General features: G+C 38.1%; 1 protein-coding gene across 18 annotated transcripts in view; it reads right to left on the bottom strand.

Moving 5' to 3' along the window:
* Positions 1–23,476, bottom strand: part of CADPS2 (calcium dependent secretion activator 2) — a 586,770-nt gene that overhangs the window by 48,530 nt on the left and 514,764 nt on the right. For 7 of the 18 annotated variants that reach the window (XM_045847029.1, XM_045847037.1, XM_045847053.1 and 4 more), the window contains 4 exons: positions 18,641–18,782; positions 13,806–13,961; positions 12,289–12,436; positions 5,777–5,851 (listed from right to left, as the gene is read on the bottom strand). In XM_045847029.1, coding sequence (XP_045702985.1) covers positions 5,777–5,851; positions 12,289–12,436; positions 13,806–13,961; positions 18,641–18,782 — 521 coding nt within the window. Of the gene's footprint in view, positions 1–5,776; positions 5,852–11,563; positions 11,579–12,288; positions 12,437–13,805; positions 13,962–18,395; positions 18,516–18,640; positions 18,783–23,476 lie in introns of all 18 variants that reach the window. The other 11 variants (XM_045846989.1, XM_045847014.1, XM_045847026.1 and 8 more) reach the window with 3 other exon arrangements.

Genomic DNA, 23,476 nt, shown 5'->3' with positions numbered 1-23,476 from the left:
TTAACTTTAGGGTATTTATCAGTAAAAGGGAAAAATAACAGCTCTCCTGCCTGTTACAAGAATCGTGGGAAGATCAGTGGAGATGATTTATGTGAAAGGACAGTGCAAATGGCAAACTACTAAAGAAATTTAAAAAATTAATACTATTGATATGATTAGCTAAATCACTATCCATTATATAAGTTAAAAAACCTAACTATGTTTAAGTCACAAATTAATGGGGGCAGCTTTAGAACTGTTTAGCAATAAGGAGTAATAATGAGTTTGGCTGTCAGCAACTAGGTCCAATTCAATTAAATGATATCTATGAGGGTAGAATAAGAGTTGAGGCTGTAAGTCAGAGGACCCACACTGAAATGCCCATCTGTTTCAAGGGCATTTGACTGATGGTAGAGGAGCAAGGCTTTGAACCCACGTGATCTGGCTCCAAAGTCCATGTTCTTTACCATCTTACTACAGAGTTGTAAGCATCAAATGAGGTGATAAAAGTAATGTGCCTAGCATATAATAAGTGCTCAATAAATGTCACTTTGTTTTAATTATTTTTATTGAACACCTAACATGGAAAAAAATATGAGTTTCAGACCCCTTCCCTCCAGGAACATACAAACTAGTAGGAGAAACAGATGTCTATACAGTGGTTCAAGACACAAGGCAGAAAGTGTTAAGGGCCAGTGCAGATGGACAAACAATGTAATTGAAACTGGAGGAAGTAAACAATGACTTCTACTGGAGGATACCAGCCAAGCTTCATTTATAAGATGACACAGGAGCTGAGCCACAAGGTAGCAGACACAGAGTGGGTAAATGACACTTGGGGAAGCCCACTGGCACGTGGATTTAGGGCAGAAGTTTGCCACTGTGGCACCCCGGCAGCCTGTCTGGCTCATCTTCTCTTCAGAGTAGGAAGCAGCCTTGGGTTGTATCCATGCATGTCACGGCATTCTTTGCTTCCATGTGAACATTAGTGGAGAGCCTGTTCTTGGGTTCCTCCCTTCCCCAACTAGCCCCTGGGGAAGCATGATACAGCTGGGACTCTAAGGGCTCACATGGCCGTGAACAGCTGCAACCCTGGGATCATGGAGTTCCTACAGGAAGACTGCTCCTTAAGATTTTCGTTGAGGTACATGTGGCAGAAGAGCTACCTTAAAAACTAAACTCTAGTCCTGGCCAGTGTGGCTCCGTTGGAGCCTCAACCCATAAACTGAAAGGTCCTGGGTTTGATTCCTGGCCAGAGCACATACCTAGGCTGCTTGTTTGATTCCTGGGCAGGGCACATGCCTAGGTTGAAAATTCAGTCCCTAGTCGGGACTGCCAAGTGTGAGAGGTGACGGATCAATGTTTTTCTTTCACATCTATTTTTCTCTCCCTCTCCCTCTCCCTCTCCCTCTCCCTCTCCCTCTCTCTCTCTCTCTCTCTTTCTCTCTCTCTCTCTCCCTTCTCCTCACTTGAAGGTCAATAAGTATGTCCTTGGGTGAGGATTAAAAATAATAACAACTAAACTCCACTAACATCATCAAGAGTGACTAATAATAATATATTTTCCATCCAGATTTTAATTGCACAAAACAGCAAGATTCCAAAGAAATCCAGTTCAGTGCTGAGTTTAGTTGCTGTGTCTTTAACTGCTTCCTGTGAACTCCGCACAGCTCAGGGAGTATGTAAGTACTTAGGGGCCTGCCTCGTGCACTCTGTTCTCCTGAGGGTGTCTGGTTAGAATGAAACACTATAATCTCTTTGTTTCCCTGCCCTTTATTGTGGATGCCATTTACTGGGTTTGTTTGAATAATATTTAACACCTAAACTGTCTGGGTAATTACCAACTTTGCTTCACCATGCATACTCTCAAAGAAATTAAAGGTGAAAGTGCTTTGAAATGACTGGTAGAATAAAACAGGAAGTTTGCAACAAGGCTCGCTGGTTTAAATTTTCTGTTGAATTTTAAGAGTGTATAAGATTCATTTTCCTACATTTATGGAAAGCAGAAACAAAGCTTGAGAAATGATGGGGAGGATCCCTGCTGTAGCTGAGTGGGTTCAGAACAGCAAACAAGGGACACCTGTGTCATCGATACTGCGCGTTATAAAATCTTCCACAGGAAAGAGAGTCATCCATAAATATGATGGATTGTTGAGGGGGGTGTTTTTTGTGGGGTATTTTGCTTTTAGTGGGGCTGGAGATATCTATTAGAAGATGTTTTATATTTGTTTGGTAAGATCAGCCAACTACTATTGTTAAAATTCCACATGAAATCAGAATACCATGGGCTGGGAGAAAACAGGTTTCCTTCCCTGAGTGGAAACAATAGTGTCTTTTCCTCACTGTCTTTTCTCCAACTGTGAATCCACTTCCACTTTGAACCCTTGTTCCAATAACTCATAAAAGATCTTTCCAGATTACACATATCTGTATTAAGAATGGATAGTATCTGACAGCACAGCTTTATTCATGACCTACCTTGTTCTAGAAAGTACCTAAAACAACTTCCAAAATACACACTGGGCCCAGATGTTGGTGGATTCTCCACACTTCTCTCATTGTTCCTTTCCCCCTTGCCCCACAAACAGTGACTTATTTTGTATTTCCTCTTTCCTAATGGCTCCTAATAATGTGTCATTCTTTTTAAGCACATACTTCGAGTTGAATAGGTGTCTTCTGAGTACATGGACTTGATCTAAAAAGTAAATTTAATCAAATTAATCTCATTAGGTTGAGCTGGAAAGATTGTTGATTACATCACCTAGACAGGCTGAACTTGTCCTCTGTCCATATCCTTCTTTAAAGAAATTCAGGGGGAAATATTCTGGATTATCAGAAAGAATATCTCTGTGTATGTATAGTTATACCTATATAATTATATATCTATATCGATACATACTTAGTGATAAAGTGCATATTCTTTCTAAAATCCCTTTTTGCAATAACTGAGGAGTTAGGAAGTTGAATGTATTGCTGTGATCTTTTCATTCATACCCAGAATTCATTGAGCCCCTATCGCCAGAGTGCATCATGGGAATAGTCATTTTCTCATTTTTTGCTCGTTCGATCACTCCCTCCCAGTGTCTGTGTGGCATCCCCATGTTACCACAATGGATTCTGTTCTCATCATATTACACACAGTGACCTCCACTCTCATCTACCTGACTGACCACTGCCCCGCCTGTCTACCTGCCCGAGCTGGTCCCACAGCATGTATGCCTGTTTGCAACAAATATTACAGGAGGAACACACAGGCTGGTCAGCACAACCCAGATGTAAAGAGGGCATGAGGAAACTGGGAATGAAGCTCTTGTCTTTTCCTCTCTTCAGTCAGAACAGGTCTTCTCAGGCCTCTTGCTGAGTTCTGTGTGGTACTATGGGAAGATTATAGGCTTAGAGCCCTTGAGGGTCAACTCCTAGCTTGGTGGCTATCTACTGTATGACTTTTGACCCTGTTTCTTCATCTGTGAACAAGGGGACTGCACCCTGGGGTGGACTCGGGATCAGGCCTCTGCTTTGAGAGAGGAGGCCACATGGTTAGGACTTTGGGCCTTTCTCTCTTCAATTGAAACAGCTTTGTTTTGATCACTGTTATATTTTAGGATGCTATGTAAGATAAAATTGAAAACATTAAATGTATCTTATAAACATAAAAGTATGTAACAGTCCATCTTATAACCATTATACAAATATCCACGTGAGATGATCTCAGGGTTCCAGCTCTCGCATCGTGTGCTACAGGACCGCAGAGTCTGGGGAGGAAGGGCGGAGTTCTCAGAGGCCTTCGCACAGAAATGTACACATTTGCTGTAGGCTGAGAATCAGCTGTAGATACACTTTTTTTCATATCCTCCTAATTTTTTGGTGAGGAAACTGAGTTATTTAAGGAGACTCAGCTGTTAACATGAAGAAATAGGAAGAGTCCAGCTCCTTGACTATCCTGCATATTGTCCAATTTAATTAATTTTAATAGAAGGGGCAAAAAAAATGTCATTTCCTGGCTGGTGTAGCTCAGTGGATTGAGCACGGGCTGCGAGCCAAAGTGTCACAGGTTTGATTCCCAGCCAGGCCACATACCTGGGTTGCAGGCCACGGCTCCCAGCAACTGCACATTGATATTTCTCTCTCTCTCTTTCTCCCTCCCTTCCCTCTCTAAAAATAAATAAATAAAAATGAAATCTTTAAAAAATGTCATTTTTTGTTTCTTTGGTAAAAGTAAATGTTGCTACCATCATTTTTTTTTTCTTAGTAAAAATTATCTAAGTCTTTTTCTGGCTAGAGGTATCTTTGTTTTGGGGTTTGTTTTTTCCCCCCTTTCTTTAAGGGTTTTTCACTTTTTTAATTTAATTTCTTTACTTCCTCCTTAGGGGTTCCAGTTACGGGAAGTGGATGAGAACTGCAGGAACTGTTCTACAACAACAGCACATATGCCTGAGATTAGCAGCCACTGATACAGACCCATTTCCAATGCTGGAACCCTTAGAATCACACTGATATTTTGGTCCCATACACCTCCTCCGAACTCCAGACCCAAGTATCTGAATGTCTACGTGGCATCTTCTCCTCCAGAGGTCTCAGAGGCAGCTCATCTCACCATGTCCAACACCGATGTCATGGTCTTTCCCTCAAAATATGCTCCTCTCCCAGGGTGCCCTGAATGAGGTAATGTCATCGACATCCATCCTGTGTTTCAAGCCATAAATTGTGGAGTAATTTTTAATGTTTTCTTTTCTTTCTTCACCACCGATCCCTTGTCCTAGTCCTTTCAGGCTGTTATAACAGAATACGATAGACTGGGTGGCTTATAAACAACAAACATTTATTTCTCACAGTCTGGAGGCTGGGAAGTCCACAGTCAAGAGGCTGGCAGATTTTGTGTCTGCTGAGGACCCACTTCCTGGTTCGCTGGTGTTGTCTTTGGCTGTGTTTTCACATGACAGAAAGGGTTAGGGAGCTCTCCGAGGGGTGTCATTTATTAAGACACTAATCCATGCATGGGAGCTCCAACTCGTGACCTAGTCACCTCTGGAAAGTTCCACCTCCTCATCCATTACGTTAGAGACTATTAGGTTTCAACACATGAATTGAGGGAGGGGAGCACCAACATTCAGTCTATACCATCTCTGTCCACTGTGTATCTTAAATGTCTTTGGATTAGTCTACCAGAGACCAATGAACAGCCACTGCCCCTTCTCTAGTCTGTTTGCTGCAGGCAATCAAATAAGTCTTCTTACAATGCAAATAGGATTGATTCCCTACCCTACTCCCTGCCTCTCTAATCCTTCAGCGACTTCCCTTGCTCTGGGCTTTTAGCCATAATTCCACACTTCCTCTCAAAGACAAAACTGGAAATCCTCAGCATATAGTTAAAGCCTAAAGTGTGAAAGTTGTAAAGATTTGTGGAATGAGTTAAAAAGGAAACTAAAGGTGGAAACCCAAGGCATACCACAACAAATAGGCTACATTCAAGGAATGATAACTACTCGAATCAGCCCCAGACAGAACACAGTTTAACATGAATGTGAAATACAGTGTTACTGGAAGATAGAGTTTTTTAAAAGAATAATAATGGCATGTAAAACCAAAATTAATTATAACAAAATATCAAAAAAGTTGTTGACATAGAGAGTTCATATTTTGCTTATAATTTTTCTTATAATTTGAACTTTTATTACCCCTATTTTTTAAACTACTATTTCTCAGTTAGGTATTTAGAAACATAAAGATATTTCTAAAGATTCTCAGTTGAAAACAATTTTTAAATTTGATTTAAAAAGGTGAACAAATAATACATTACCTTTGAAACTAGCAGTGAAATAATTTCTTTTACAGTGTTGTCAATCAAATCATCTATTTTTGAATGGTACTGTTGCTAGATATTAAAAAACAAACATGCATTAGTTAATATGGACACAGAACTTTTATCATAAGTCATAAATGCTTTAAAGCTACTAGTTATGACATATCAGACTAACTTAAAATGATCATTTTGAACATTAGAAGAACAAAACCTTGAAAATGATCTACCCAATCAACACTTTTCACATTGTTGTTTGAAAATTTTCCCATGTGCACTGTTGAGTTAAGCAGCTAATGGGGTTATTATATAGATGAATTGAGTTTTTATTCTTATTCAGGCGGAGGAATGTGAAGGATACTTTTTGTCTTCTCCTCTATAATTAAGGTGGCCATGTATTTTTCTAAAGGGTTGGTTTAGCTGGAGAAGCAAAAAGACTAGAAAAAGATTTAATTAATACAGGATTTCATGTCTGACAACTCTCATTCAATAAGTTATTTTAAATGTGCTCCAGAAATAAAATGAGCTCCCAATTGTTCACTCTAAAAGGACTTTTTTGTCAGTGCAGGGAGCAGCAGTTTATACAATTCTTACAATATGCTCAAACAAGGGCAAAATTAAAATTTCATCAACAAAGGTGAATAGATGGTAACAAATTAATAGTCCATAAAAGGTATAAAGAAACAGCACTCACTCCCATCACTTTATTATTGCTTCCTCATGATAAAGGCGCCTTTAAGTAAATGCAAAAAAAAGAGATGTATTTAAAATAAACCTGAAAGACTCTTTTTTTTGTTTGTTTTCTTTAGCAAATACTAGAGAGTTCCATTCTTAAATTAGCAGGAGCTGTGGCTTCTGTGGCGCCATGTGAAGGCACATTCATTTAAACAGTAATTCTTCTTTTAGAAGCATTTATCTGACAGCCAATTGTCCCCAATAGCCACTTCACAGAAAATGTGACTTGTAAAGACTAACCCTATCTTGATGGTTCAAGGCTTCTTGGAACAGCTAACATAATGCATGGAGTAAAAGTACTCAGGTCAGTATAAACATTAGACCAACTTAACAGCTGCTGATTGAATGCTTTGCTAAGATGTAACTTTTTGAAAGCTATTTTTTCTTCTGAAAACATGTCTCAAAGTTTCCATACAGAACAAAACATCAACTGGGGTCTGCTTTGCAATACACAAAAATGATTACTTCCCATGAGCTCTGACAATCACCAATGATCATATACCTCCATAAATAATGAAGAAAGGAAGGATAATTTTGGCGCATGTGGGTTATTTTCTTCCTCTGCCCGTGTGTGTGTGTGTGTGTGTGTGTGTGTGTGTGTGTGTGTGTGTTGAGAAGTGGTGTGAAATGAACAGACATGTATAAGTGTGCAGCTTCCTGTGCATGTGTTTTATCCAGGAAAGTGAAGGACTAAGTGTCTGTGTCACTTAAAGCCTTACTGATTCCCTAACTTGTGCTCTGCAGAGAACAAATGGAACAAATGACACTTTTGCTTTTAGAAAGCTTGAAGAAAAGCAAAAGGGGAGAAAATAAAGAAAAAGAAAAGGTAGAGGAGAAAGAGCCTGAAAAAGCTGGTTGGTCGTTGAAAAGGCCAGAAGCCCCCCCACAGACACAGGCACACAAAAAAGCTGCCCCTCAGCCCCTCCAGTTGAAGCCCCTCAGTTGACTGGGAGGTGGAGTTCATGCAAATAAGCTCTGTCCTTGCTCTCCCTCTCTGCCACTCTCTCTTGACATTCTCTTCTTCTCCCTCCAAACTTGTGTCTGTGCAGCAGGGAGAAAGGAAATGCCAGACTGAGGCTCTCTATTCTACGGGGACAGAACAGAAAGGAAGACAGCAGATGGGCTCCAGCTTCTCGTGTCTCTCTCATGTGGAAAGTGCTATAGAAGAGTCAGGGGTGGAGGCACCCAGGCCTCCAAACAGTTGGGTATTCTCAAATATGCCTTATCCTCATTGTTTATCTCTATATTTGCTATAAACTTCATTTTTTACCTCAAAAGTAATCAAATGTCATTAGAAGGCCACTGGATATAAAGTAGTAGAGCTTCTACATGTTAAACTTAAGGTTGGACCAATTTTGGTAATTCTTAAAATCAAGAGATGAGCCACAAAAGAAGTCCCTCTTTACTGAAAGGCAGAGAAAGCCACAGACCCTGGAAGCCATAAAATTCCCCTATAATACATACTTTTAGACTGCTGTTTTGATACCTGATCTGGCCAACATCAGAAAGGGAGAAGGGGAAAGGGGGAGAGGGATAGAAAGTTAGGAGGAAAGGAAGAAAAGTGTGCATTTTAAATTTGCTACCTAAAGGTCAAACCCAAATAGGATAAGGTTTTGTTAGGTTTGCAGAATATATTTTGCTATTGTAAATTTATCTGATTAGCTCTGACTGACACTAGCATTCAATGTGAATGTTATTGGAAACTTCCAGAATCTGCTTTCGCTGCACAGTTGGTACAGGTAGTCTAGGAGTGTTGTGAGTGGGAATGAGGAGGTGGCCTCAATTTTCATATTATATATATATATATGGTGAAGAGAGTAACCCACATGTGCCACATGTAGATAACAGAAAATTAGCTCGAAAAAGGTATTTATTGGGGGATCCAGACAAACACGAACACACTGGAAGAGAATGTAAAGAGGAAGGAACAGAATTTATCTGCAGAGACATTTATGTTACCTAAGCTAAAATGGATGAATCTTTCATTTAGGTTGATAAACCAAATTTTTGACAAAATTCTGCAAAGTGTTTATGTGTAACAATAGAAAAGCTATAAAATTCTTACACTGCTTCAAGTTCAATCCATAATCCTACATACCAGAGCTTTGGTGGGTTCCAGACCATTCTTAGACTATTTTCTCCACACCTGCCCTCCAAAGTAAACTTGGTGCCTTGATTTCCCAGTAGGCAACTCTGAATTAGGTTAAAAACGACCCTTGAGGAATTCTTCATGGAGCCCAGGGAATTCAGAGATCAGGCACAGGTCTGAAACCCTGGCTGCCCATCACTTGACCCTCTGGTAAATATCTTAATTTTACAGGACTGTTCTTAGGTAAACACACAAGAAATGAAGACCAATCAAATGCCAGTGTAATTCAGCAGTCTTAAAAGATTTTGGTTCTTCTCTTGGGATGAATTTTAAACATACTGGATTGCTAGTTCTGGAAATGGGAGTATTTTACTATAATTGAGAACAAATCCACTACAAGTAAATCCCCTGATACCCACACCCCTGCCAGTGGCGTCATTACTGCACTTTCATCCTCAGCGGATGGGCCATGGGTGCCATGGCTGTGAGGGCAGGTGACTGTGTAAGGCCCCTGCAGTCCCCTGTGTTTCTGCAGGGAGAGATAATAAGGATTTCTAAACACTGGTGGTTCTGTGATCGCAACACCTGTCCCTGAGGGACTGGCCTGACATTGCTGACTCATTACACACACCTGTCACATGAGCTGATCATTCACTCACTAATCACTCCATTACACACCACAGTTCTGGGCTGTGGCTGAGCAGGTTTGCATCATCCTGCACCATGTAAGAAAACAGAGTAATAACTCAGGAGCACAGAAGAGGTTGCCTTGTAGGTAAGAGTCAGGAAGGTTTGATCCCTTGACAATGACAATATAACAATATATTGGAGATGTGCAGAGGTAATTCCCTTATAATTTAGAAGACATCTCTGCTACATTTATTGATTTAGCATACTCTTATATACAAGGTCCAGCACAAATAACACCCCTCTTTTATTACAAAATCAGCATGTAATTCTGTAGCATAACAAGATTATACTCAAGCATACCTTATGACATTTTAGGTGAAAAGTTCAAATTAAAACTATAAATTATTACACCCACACTCAAGCAGGCCTTACTTCTGCTGGACCCTGTGTTTTAGAAGGTTCCAAATTGTGTAATGAGTTAGTATTTTCAACAACTTTATTTGCTGCTTACAAACATCTACTATGGGGCCCACTAGCTCATCTATGCATGCGATGTATTTACTAATTTGCAACAGTTCCGTAACTTATCTCAAGCACATACAGAGCAAGAAAGCCTGTGTAATTATGTGGGTATATTTACTGGGGATTAAAAGCAAAGTATAAAATCCTTCTTTTGCATTGAAATTCTTGTTTACCACTTTTCAGGGTTGCTAATAGCTTTTACACCTGCATGTTTTGAACTATATTAATTGTGTGAAAGTTGTGGGGAATTAATTGTCTCTGGTGAGAAGGTACAGGTGCAGACATAATGAACAGTAGCAGATTACTCTTCAAAAACCATCCACCTATTAATGTAAAGAATCATTTGACAATGCACTGACGTTTTGTCATTTGTGTATTGCCTGTTTCTTTTTAAATACCAAAGTTGCTTCTGACAGGGAGGATTTTTAAAGCAGTGACAACAAATCAGTGTGTTTATTCCACAAACATTTACTAAGTGTCTATTGTGTGTTAGGTACTACAGTGTGTGCTAAACAAAGAACAAATGGATAACTCCAGTATTAGTGGGAAGAGGCAAGATGATTCTATAAACCTGATGAGAAATGGATGGGCTTATTATAAAGAAACTTGAGACAATATCCTCAAGCAGACAATCAAAGGCTTACATCTGAGTACTGAAAAACATGAAGAGGTGAAGACGAGCCATTGCTATCCAAACCAGCTGCCTTTTTTCCAGATAATTAGAGATAGTAAATCATGTTGTAAATGATCAGAGAATAATTACTGAACACTCAACAAATCTAATATATCAGTCACTTAATATATATGATCATATGCTATGGTATTAGAAATACATCTTTCCCCCGCTGAATTGCCCAAAGAAGGAAATGTGTATATACACACATAAATTATGGTGAAATACCTGATGTATATATCTGGGTTAAATAAGTAGGAAATTCACAAGTGGTGGCCCTCCTCATCCTTTTTCACAGTTACCTAAACCCTTTAGCTTAGATGAGAATTGTTAGCCTAGTAAAGAGTTGACTGAGTCTGAATCCCAGGTGTCAACTGTAAGACTTGTAAAATTCAATTTATCCATACAGTGCAAAAACATTTTGACTCATAAATGTATATATGATCTATTCAATTCTGTATGCATAAAGGTTTTCAAACCATGTTCCGCTGAGGTTGTGTGTGGCACCTGGAGGAAACCTTGCGTTGGGGAGGGGAAAGGCTCCCGACACCCACCTGCCTCTTTCTTCCCTGGCTGACAGTCACCTCCAGGCTGTGAGTGGGAGGAGAGTCTGCTTCAGGTACCTCACTGAAATCCACAACTGGTCCTTCTGCCTGAAGTGACCTTGGGAGTGGCTTTATGGTCCTTGAATTTAGAGATTGCTCTGATAATGCTGTATGTCCTTTAAAGCTCAACACTGTTAAATTTTTCTAGTATTAAAGCATATATAAGACAAATAAATTTTGAAAATGTTAATAATCATTCTGCTTCTGAATTTACTTAGAACTTATTTTAAATGAGAGTGAATTCATTTGGTTTTGCATAGTTTTATGTTTTAAAAAATCTAAGTTTGTAGATTCTGCAGCCTAACAAGGAAGAAACATTCCTCTTGACATTACTTAAGGTGTAATAATATCTACATATGCTTTCATGTGTTTTGGGGCTATTGCTATATTGTGGGAAGCCATGAGCATTTTACTCACACAGAAACCAAAAACCTGAAAATGGAATTATGTTAATTTGAAAAAGTAAAAATAAAAAATGTACATTTATAAAAATAATAATTTAAATGAGAATGTGGTTAAAAAATGAAACTTACCCATTGACTACAACACTGGATCATGTCATGGAAAAAAAAAGACGGTGATGTAGAACATAGGGAAGAGTAAAGAAATGATGAAAAAGTAATTACAATGGGAAAAAAGGCAACAACACAATGTCAACTTAAACAGATAATCTAAGAAAACTGGATCCAAATTTACCCAATCATGACTCTGAACAAAAATAAATCATAGGGTAAAATAATCTACTTCTGAATGTAGACACAAACAAAATGTTTATAAAATTGAAACAATGAAATAATTATTGAAAAGAATAAAGCCTAATTTTCTATTATATTTCAACTTGCTCTTTAAAAAACAGAAACTTTTCTGTAAATAAAATATTTCCTATGCTGTTTTCTGTGGCTTGTCTTTTGGATGCAAACTCTGGATATGCTAGATTTGAATAAACAAAGCAGGTAGCTTTCTCATTTGCTTGTGAAAAGCAAGCTTTATGTAAACACACAACACCTAACCTGTTAAAAAGCATACCTGAAACTCAATGGCCACTTGCAAAATTTTAGGCAGTCTTCATAAAAAAGAAGAAATCGACAGAAACAAAGGATAAAGGGCAGTCCATATGCAGGTGAAGAAAAGACCAAACACTTATATTGGAGAACTTTGTCTTTTGTAATCTGATCAAGTGAACAACTTCTGCAAAGAGCACTGTCGTTTGCCAGGGCACCCGTGATGCGTTGCCATTTGTGACACTCCATCCACTTACCTCTTGTCCTCCATCCAGGGCACAGAGTTTGGTGCTTTGCTTTTTGGCATCAACTAACACGTTAAACATGGTACACACAGAAGCTGGAATGCGCAAGTCAGTGGTTTTGTTTGCCTTTTGCAGTTTGAGTTCAAATGCAGCTCTTGTTCTAGTCATTAAAACATGAATTCAGAGTAAGAAATTCTGACATACATCCCACCTGTTTTGTGACAGTGAAATCAATACTACAAGATGCTAATTTAAAACACGCAAATAAGGAGTGTGGCAGTGCTTGGGAGTGGGGTGGGGGGATGCTCTTCTTTTCAGGTGTCTCATGTGAAAGATCAGGCTATGATATTTTCTGTTAAACAGAGCTCTTCCAGTCACTCAGGCAATATCTCTACCCAAATGAAGTGATTTCCTACTTTTAGTGCATCAGTTGTAATGGGAAAACCTCCTAATCTCACTTAACTGCCTGAATTAATATCCAACCAGAAAAATCACTTGCTTCTCTGCAAGAAAGCAGAGCAAATCCTCCATGTGAGGATTTATTATCAAATCAAAAAGCGCAAGTCAGGAAAACTCTAAAACGCCATAATGTACAACACAAAATGTATGTCACTTAGTTTCTCTTTCAAATACCTGAGGTTTACAGTGACATTTTTGAAAGAAATCACATCACAGGCTGTTTGGAATTGGTCTTAATAAGTGTCCAAAGAACATTCACTGATTTGAGACATCAGAATCACAGACAATGAATATGATTTAAAAAAAAAATCTAATCCATGGCCTTTCCTTGGAAGGCCATCATTATTCAAATGATGGGATTTTTTAGCTTTAAAGAATTCAGGATTACTCGATTGCTCCAACCAGTGTTTGTTACTGCAAATGCTGTAACAGCGGCTACGCTGCCCCACCTTGTTCTTGTACATTTCATGAACACGGGCAATGAAAAACCATGCCTGGCTAGTTAGGAGGCAATGCTGATTTTGTAAGGATGATTAAAAAATGAAAGCACATTTGGAAGAATCCAAAGCTACGTAACTTATTTCTGGTTAGTTTTTAAGGATGCACAGGGATACCTGGAAATCATCTGATGGAGACAGAGGATACAGAAAACATAACAAGTGCTGGCACCAATCATAGTTAGAATTTGCCATGCCATTTCACAGCACACAGACACAGTACATGACGCAAAGTACTTAACAGACTTATTCCCTATGTCTCAGGAAGTACTGCCTTGGGAATTTAAAGCACAGTATTCCCAGAGAAGGAACAAGAAACACAACAGAAATGATTAATGTGGTGTGGGTGCTACTGATGAGGTCAATGGTTAGGAGACCCCAGAAAATTATCAGGCCAAGTTTATGAGTTACACGGGTCCCCAGAGTTTAGGTCAGAGAACCTAATGCTCATTAAACTTTGCAACAGTAGTACATACTGGAACCTTTCTGGTGACAATTCCATAACAAATATGTGGTGAAAAGTGGTTTTTGGGTGCTGGCATGTTAAGCAGTAACTTGAAAATACATGTCTACCTTTTGACACAGGCTTCTATCATATCACTGGCCATTAGTTTGAGTCTTTGCTCTAAGTGGTGGGCAAATTCTTGTTCTGGCCAGTGTAGATCAAAGACAAACATTTGCAGAGCATCAAGTTTCCAGAAAAGGTCTTCAGATGTTGCTGAGCCATTGCTAGAAGAAAAAGGAAAAGTGGAGAAAACCATGAACTTCCACTGTTAGCTCTGCAGATCAGTACACTGTCCCCGCCCCCATTTTTGTATGAACTGCCATTGGTGAAGAAATACCACATAAAATCTCTAGTGACTAGGAGTTTCTTTATTCAGCCTTCTAATGCTTCTTTTTCACTTCTTAATGAATAAGGCCAGGCGAGGAGAACAAAATAGAAATAAATATACTACAGGAAGGTTTCATACATACGTGTAAAATGGATAAGGATACTTTAGTAAAGAAATCAAACTGCGTACAAAGGAAGAAACATTTCAAATGTTTTTCTACTAATCTCTAGGATAAATACACAAATATTTCCTTCTAGAAATTCAGGAAAGTGTGTTTTATACGAGTGAATCCATATGACAGCAACTACTAGCTTTACTCTTCTCACGGGTATGTGCCTCTGTTATCACGATGGATGACCGCTGTCTGTCTGTCTGCAGGTGTGTAGCACACAGAGCCCTGAAACTTCTCAATTACGGGTAAAGGTGAAACAGTACTGGACATGAAATAACAGGCTGGGTAGGGAAGAAAATCTTACTTCTATTTTGAAATGCTGTGTGCCTTTTCTAGCTCATAATTAAACCTAAACCTAACAAGGTATTGTCTAACACAGAAATAATCTTCCCGGTGCTCTGAAGTTGGAGCAAAATTGTGTATTCCAGGTCCTTGTATCTCTCTAACTGTGGAGCCAAGATGTACTATGGTAAAATTAGTTTTACTCTATGTACGAAAATAATTTGTACCAGAGTACATATCATATTGAGGCAAAATATAAAACTATTATTTTCCATTATGTACATATATAGCCTAGTAGAGAAAAAGATGTTTTTAAAGTAAAATCCTCCTTCATTAAAACATATTGAAACTTGAATGTAAAAGAGAACAAAGGGAAAAAACAAGCGGCTGTATGATTCATTTCTCCTCAGTTTTCCAAGAATTACTTAATGTATACTAACCTACTTTTATATTTTTATATATATTTATAGTTTGTAAAATAAAATTTTAAAAAATCAATTCATCACAAGCAAATGGTGGAAAATTTTATAAAAAATAAAATTATTTTAAATAGCCACATTATTTAGATAACTATATCTTAATTAGCTAGTTTAAAAAAAAACACCTCCTGCTCTGGCTAATTAAAAGTTTATTTCTGGTCCCCCACCCCCAGCCCTCATGCCTCAGCATCTCAGCTCCATTCCCACTCTCCTTTGCTTCCCTACTCCCGTTCTGCCAGTAATTCCTCATGATTCCTTGTCTAGCCAGAATGTCCTCAGAGTTAAAGTCTCAAGGGACCAATCAGCAAAGCACTGAAATGACCCATAGCACTTTGTTCACTAAATAGCTCTTAACCTTAATAATTAGTGCCCACAAGAACCAGAACAACATCATGCTGATATTGTTGTGAAAAATATTTGAAAAAAATTTACTTTGCATTTTTGCGCTGTATATAATAAAAATCAGAGAAGAAATTACCAAGGAAAATGCCTCTTTGTATCTGCAGTAATAATATTTGGTAGATTAGAGGACCTGTGTTTTAAGAATAAGTCAATGTAATTGGTGAAGATACAAATCTACTTCTTATAATTTTTGCTTAGGAGAAATATAAGGAGCTATTTGAAATATGTATGCATTCTTTAACAGCATCACAAAATAACAACAGCAAAAATCACACTCAATACAAAATCCCAAATAGTAAAGGTAGAATTCTATTAAAAATGGACTTTCTTATAATATGTAACAATTAAATTTTTACAGAGAATATGGATATGTTTCTTTTGCTCTTTAATGCTATGATATGTTTCTGAACAATAAGTGTGCTTAATTGGGAATGTAATTAAGAAGTGTTTGTTATAATTAAATAGATAGGTGAAAAAAATGTCAAGAGGTTTGCACTCAAGCTGGTATATTTAGCCTGCCATTTTTTCAGAACTTTTTCATTCTAAAATTATTTCTAATGAGTGACTTATTCCTAGAAGTATTATTAACAGAATAAATAATTCAAACGTGAATAACAGAATCAGATAATTCCCCCAAAATGCCAGCAAGAATCTTACTGGTATTCACTTTTAGAACTAAAAAAACCTGGAGTGACGATATTATTATATGTAGGGAGAAATGTGGGAAGCACCTCCTGAGGCAATTTATACATTAGCGTATAGGAATATAGCCTCAAACCCGTGGTTACATTGATATTACTAATCTTCACTTAATCATTAGTTGTACTTTTAACTCCTTATACATGTGAAATGGAAATGCATTTGCTATTTAATGCTTTCTAGCAAAAATTCAAAAAACTAATTGCAATGGCATCATAACATTATAAGTCATTCTACCACTTTGACAAAGAGTCTAATGCTGATCATCTTGGCAGGTAAAGATAATGGTCATTAACTTTGAAACATATTTTTTATTTGCCCAGAATGGTGAAAGTGTAAACACTTCATTTACAAAGTCACGACTGGTCACGACTCCTGTCCTGAGACACAGGGCAATTTACAAAGGGGTCCCAAAAATGAGATTCAGGGTCCACACGTACCTCAAAGCCAATAAAATAGTGATGACAAAAATCCCTTAACTTTCACAAGGTTATGCCCACAATAGTGTTCTTGTTTAAAATCAAGATTCTTAAACAAACGATAAATGAGGATGAAAAGAAGTTAAATTACTAAACAGTATGAAGTACAAAAAAATCATAATCTTACAAAGATTCCATGTACTTCCTAAGAATCCCTGAGCACACACAGACTCCACCTGACACACTGTAATGGCCCAAAGCAGTAAGAGGGAGATTCACATGTAACCTAATGTCCTAATAAATATTATGAGTATGATGATGATGTTTAACTTGCAGAAATTTAGCCAAATTATTTTGCTAGCTGTTCTCTTTCTTGGTCATTTCTTCTGTTTTTTCCCTCTTGATCCCCAGACTAGACTGGGAATAGATTTGACAGGTGATGGTAGGGTAGGTAGAAAGGACACTAAATGAGTTCTCAACCAGTTAGTTCTCGCAGAATGACAATAAGTGAGGGCTCTGAAGTCAGGCAAACCTGGGTTCAAACATTGCCTATGTCACTCCCGACTGTGAGACATTGGACAAATTTGTCTCCTGACTTCTTTATGACTTAGTTTCCTTAACTGTAAAATGGAGAGAGTGACATTTACCTCACAGGGTTGTTATAAGGCTTAGTGCAGTAAATGATTCCTGGACAGAAACAATGAAGAGGGGACTGACTGCAGGAGAGAGGGCTGGGCTGGGTGGAGAGGGGAAAGGGGAAACTTGGGAGAACTGTAACAGAATAAAGAATACAAATAACTTGGCACTGTATGTGAAACAATAAATTCTCAATAAATTATTGTGTTTTTCTTCTAATTATTATTCTTTCTAGCTGACTTCATATATTTTGGGCCAAATATGGGCTATTATTTGGTTCATTTGATTGCTGTGAAGGTCATATTTTTGAAAACTATACTGTTGATAATAATAATAATGGTGATAATTGATGATAATAACAATAATTATAGCAATAACAATCATGAAGTAAAATAGTAGTAGATATCATTTATTGAGAACCTAGGATGTGCCAAGTACTTTTCAAAGCTTTTTTTAAATCCTCACAAGAATGTCTTAAGATTAAGTATTGTATCCATTTTAGAGTTGAGGGAACTGAGGCTAAGAAAGACTTAAAATTAATCAACTAGGATCTAAATCTGGGACTGACTGGTTTGAAACACCGCATCTTTTTCATTCAATGACTCTTACTTACTTACTGAATCCGCAGTAGGTAGGCTCTTCACACTTGGAGCTAATAAATACGGTTTTTAGTGACATAAAGTTCAGTTAAAACTAACAAGGTACCATCAACTGATACATGAAAGGATAAAAGAAGACCTTGCTGGTGTTGAGACATAGAGGACAACCTCTTCTCTGAAGCCAGCAAAATTGTTTCTTAAACTAAGATAAAGATAGGAAAAGATTATATTCTTGAAACTGTTGTTACAATGGTTTTCTACACACACAAGAGCAGCCATGTGGGCAGTCACAAAGCTAGAGCCAGCTCAGGTCCCAGACATACTGCTTACCACACCGAATGTCTGAATTTAGAGTACTCTGGTTATGTCCCTTAGCCAGTCTACAACCTGGGTCACCAAATGACCTTTGCCCCATATGTTACATATGAGCTACATCAAACCAGCGACTATTAAAAAAATGGCACCATTTATTGTCTATGTGCTAAGCTTAGCTTAATAGCTTAAAAATGAAAACAGAACCCAAACAGTATTCCTGAACCAACAATGACAAAATGCCATGCAGTCTAAACACGTCTGCATAGAACACAGCCCAGGCCATGCACTAGCTAACACACCACTAGGAAATAAGTGAGGAATACACACGTGGACTCAGATAAAGAAGCCATCCAGGTGGGAGTAGAAAGGCTAGGAATCTGTGGAAGATTAAGAGGCAGACTTGGAACTTTTGGAAGAGCTACATTGGGAAGACTGTTGGCGATATTCCTGTAAAGAAACAAACAACGTGGGAAGGGACCACCGTGAGCAACAACCACAGATGGCCATGTGTAAAGTCACACTGTTGGGACAGAAGAGGCAGGTGCTGTGCGGGCACTAGGCGGGATACCTACTTGACAGGCTGCCACGTCTCTTGCTCAAAACCTCTGTGAATTGACTGGGCGATGGAGGACTCCATGAGATCGACGTAGCGAACCACCAAGGGCACAAAGATTTCTTGCAAGTGTTTGTGAAACTTTCCATTACATAAAAGTGCTGAAATAGTCAAGCAGAAACAGTGTTTGTCAGAGGGATGAAATCAGGCATTTAGAAAATATGGGTGAAAAAACTTCCTGAAAGAGTCTGACACAGAAGAACAGATGCATTATAGATGGTAATGCATCTTGCTCCTCATATCAAATATTGCATCGTGAAAACTGATAAAGTGTAACTGACCTTCTATACATGGCTCTCAAAAACACAAATGGATTATATTTCCTGAAAATGTTCCTGGAAAGTTGTATGTTTTTACTTTCTGAGAGGTTTAACACAGGAGGCGTATGACCACTCACTGGAAACTCAAGGGAGCTGCTGGATCCCCTAAAGGCCGGGACACATGTAAATCTAGAAATTATACAGAGTTCCAGTGGTCATTAAGCCCTGTGCTATGCTGTGTATCACCGCAGAGCTTGGAGCTATAGCTTGATTGCTTCTAAGAGAAATACTTGTTAAATTCACTTTTTATTTATTTGTGGATTTTCTTTTTAAAAGTAGTCTTCCATGTGTGCCTTTAAAAACAGTCAGATTATATTACATGCATCTTTCCATTGTCCTTTTGTCTTTGATGAGTTGTGGTATGAAACTTCCTACCTAAGGTAGCTGTAAAGTCTTAGAACCTATGCACGGTGCACCTGCCTGAACCAGAGGATGAGCGCCCTCTCTGCATACATCGTCATTAGAACATTGGTCAGTGCTACAGACAATGTTTTTGTCCAAACCCCACTCACAAATTCTTCTGTCAAAATTCTAACACCCCACGTGATGGTAGTAGGAGATGAGGACTTTAGAGGGTGATTAGGTCATGAGGGCAGAACCCTCAAAAGTGGGATTAGTGCCCTTATAAAGGAGATCCTGGAAAGACCCCTTAACCCTTTCACAATGTGAGACCCTTTCACAATAGCAAGAAGATGGCTGCCTATGAAGCAGGCTCTCCCCAGATGCAAACCTACCTGTGCCATGAGCTTGGACTTCCTAGCCTCCAGAATTATGAGAAATAAATTTCTGCTGTTTATAAGACTATGGTACTCTGTTACTGCAGTCCAGACTAAGAGAGTCAGTATGTGCCTACACTGCACCATGAAAGACTAGAGAATCTGTAGGAAAATACTAAGTAGTGCTAAGTAATATTCAATCAAGAATTTGTAATTTTTAGATGGTACATATTTTTCAAGTGAACACATCCTAAACCCAATTGTGATTTCTTATAACCTTCAAAATGAGAACATGTTTGTTTAAAAAATATGCTCTATGGTCAGGAAACATATTTTTTAAGAGATGGCATTTTAATTGCAACTAAACAACAAAGGAGTCATCCATGGAAGATCTGGAGGGAAGGTTTGCTGGTAGAGGGAACAGTTAGCATGGAAGTTTTAGGGAGGAGTAAGCTGGTGTTCTTTAAAAGGACAAAGAAGCCAATGTGATGCTGAGCATCCTTTCATGTGTCTCTGGGCCCTCTGTATGTCCTCCTTGGAGAAGTGTCTGTTTAGGTCCTTTGTCCACTTTTTAAATGGGTTGTTTGTCTTCCTGGAGTGGAGTCGTGTGAGTTCTTTACATATTTTGGAGATCAAACCCTTGTCCAAGGTATCATTGGCAAATATATTTTCCCATACACTTGGTTCCCTTTTCATTTTGCTGATGTTTTCTTTAGCCGTGCAGAAGCTTTTTATTTTGATGAAGTCCCATTTGTTTATTCTTCCCTTTATGTCCCTTACTTGAACAACAATAAACATAAAAAAGAAGAAGCCAGTATGGCAGGAGTAGAGTAAGGGAGAGGGAGGAATGAATAGCCAAGGTAATGTCTAGATGATAGGACATGGTGAGGAGTATGGGTTGTATGGGGTGCAGCGGGATGCATTATTGTTTTTATTATTACTTAGTAGAGGAGTAACATGAAAAAGTCTCCTTGGCTCCTGTGTGAAAAATGGAGTAGGTGGCCAAGGGTAGAAGCAGAGAAGGTGGTCAGTGCTCAGTTCTTTACTGCAAAAGACCAGGTAAAAGATGATGATGAAGAGGAAGGTGATTATGGTGGTGATTGTGGTGTCTTGGATTAGAGTGCAGAAGTGGAAGGTGAGAAAAAGTCCCTGAACAATCTCATTCTCTTTAATGGATGTGAATAGCTAGACATGCTTATAGTTACTAAATCTAATTACTAGCAACTCTAACAGTATTATAAAATACTCAGCTTAGCTAAATATGTCAATATCATCCACAAACTTCTCCAGGGCAACAATACCCTCAAAGCCTAAACAGATTTTTTTTTCCAATTTGGGTAAAATATGTAACACCATGGTAGAATGACTATGAACATTCCTACAACATATATTACTTTAAGTGATTCTGAAATTTGTCAAGGGCTGGAAAGCTATAGAAACATGAAAGTGGGGTAGGAAGTCATTTTGAATACAGAAGGAAATACAACAACGATATTTTTCTATCTCCAGTTAGTATGGGTTAGTATTTTTTTGTGCTTAAATAATCTTTTCTGGCTTATCTGTATGCTAAAAGATTTCCTATTAAAGTAGGAATAATAATTGTATTTAAAGATAAATGTCTTATTTAGAAGACTAATGTTATCTTAATGATGTTTTCATTAGCACTCTGAAAGAAGCTTCACTTATCCCTGGAGATTCAATCATAGAGCTAGACGGTACTATATAGATCATGTAATTCAGTTTCTTTTACTAAATGTCACAAAATAAGAATGCTGAACATTAAGGATAAAACATTCTCATTCAAACCAGCTAAATAACTGGTGAGCAAATTAAAAAATATGCCCAAATTTGTATTTACTAGATCTCTACTTAACAACTCTCCTTTTTCCTCCTCCTCCTTGTCACTAGCGTTTTTAGAGTGCTGAGCATAGCGCTAAGTGTCTGACATGCATTATCTCCTTGAATCATCACAAAAACTCTATGAGAGAAGAGCTATGGAACTATACATTTTTCATTTTTCAATCTTATCAATAAGGAAACTGAGGCACAGAGAATTTAGGACACTTGCCCAGGTCATTTAGTTATTAGACAGTAGAACAAGGACTTTATGCCACAGTCCCCTCTTGACTTCCACAGAATTATATTATCAGTCAAATTTGTTACCATAAACTGTTACCAGTCTGTTCATCCATTTATATATCTGTCCAACCTACCATCATCACATCAGAATCTTTTAAGACCTAGAAATGTAATATAGTGGATTGTTTTAAGCAAAAAAAAAAAAAATCTTGCAAATGACCAACAAGTTATACCATATCTTAGATAGACTGTATGTTTTCATGAGTGAGATTTCTGAAAAACTATTACAATATGAAAAAAACCAAGAGGTTGAACAAAACTATTATATTCAATGAACTGAAAAATGAATTAATGCTGTGAAAGTATTCAATGTGCTTATAACAGACATTGAGAGCAGCATGATTTTACATTGCTATACATCTAGATGGTATGCCTAAACCTTAAATTACATGGGCCACTAATAAAAAATGTAAAGAATCTTCAGCTGTATGTCTTGATAGGTACTGTTAAGCACTGTCATTAGTTTTCTACCGCTCCAAGACCAAAACACATGCTTATGTGACAAATTATTACATCTACAAATAAGTTCAAATGAAACTTTACAATATATTTGGAGATTAGCTATTTATCATACTTTGTTAAAATAAAGAAGCACATAAGGAAAATCATACTCAATGTCATTTTTAAATGTCATAAAGATGCTAAGATTACGTAGCAGTTGACTCAAATGTATTTCTAGCAGCATTTTGCTTTTTTATACACTTGAGTACTGGATCCATTATCCTGTTAAATAAGTCCCTTCTCTTCTTGTATTCCCATCAAGAGAGTGAAAATAGAGATTATCCATCATATCACCACACCAGCAACTTGGAAGTCGTTCCCCAGGCCTTCAGTTCACTTCGTGCATCCAAGTAGCAATCAGGACTTGCGAACTTTATATGCTGATTGCCTTTCTGACACTTCCCCTTCCTCTCTGCATCACTACTGCTGTTGCTCCAGTTCCAGCATTCTCAACTCTTGCCCTGAATAATGCAATCATCTCTTAACTGGTCTTTAGGCTCCTAATTTTCCCTCTGCCAATTCACCTTAAAATCTCAAGCAGAGTGATTGCTAAAATATAAAACTAAAAATTTCCCGTCTAAAGATTATAATCCTCTAATGGATCATCATGATAAACTCCAACAGCCTTAGCATGGTTTGAAAGTCACCCATGGCCTGTCTGAAAATGACTCTTTGGCTCAGTTGTGTTGCCTTACCCCCCTATTTCCTGAGGTCCAACCACGATGATTTTTATGATTCAGTTCAAGTACACATTTTCTCCTCCAAACCTTTCTTGAAAGCCTGTCCCCTTGCCCACTTACTAGTTTCCCTGTTTACTTTCTACCCTGTGCAGGCTTCCACTGTGGTGCACGTTATACTTCTGCACTTGCTGACATACCTCTTTCTCCCTCCAAGGTCCTTCCTGTGCAAGGTCCTTCTAGCAGGGACCAAGTCTGTATTCTTAGTATCCAGCGAAGTCCCTGGCTCAGAGCAAGTGGTCAAATGCTTGGTGAATAAATGACTACTTGGATAGAATAGTAAGATTACCACATTGTTATTCAGGAGACTATCAGAACCTCTTGATGCCTGTGCATCTCTTCATATTTTATATAAAACATATGGCGTTAAATAATAATGCTA

Source organism: Phyllostomus hastatus, unplaced genomic scaffold (genome assembly GCF_019186645.2).
Source record: "Phyllostomus hastatus isolate PE091 unplaced genomic scaffold, TTU_PhHast_1.1 phas_contig_118, whole genome shotgun sequence".
NCBI classification, from domain to species: Eukaryota; Metazoa; Chordata; class Mammalia; order Chiroptera; family Phyllostomidae; genus Phyllostomus; species Phyllostomus hastatus.
The sequence above is the reverse complement of the archived record's forward strand: the minus strand, read 5'-3'. Positions and strand labels throughout refer to the sequence as shown.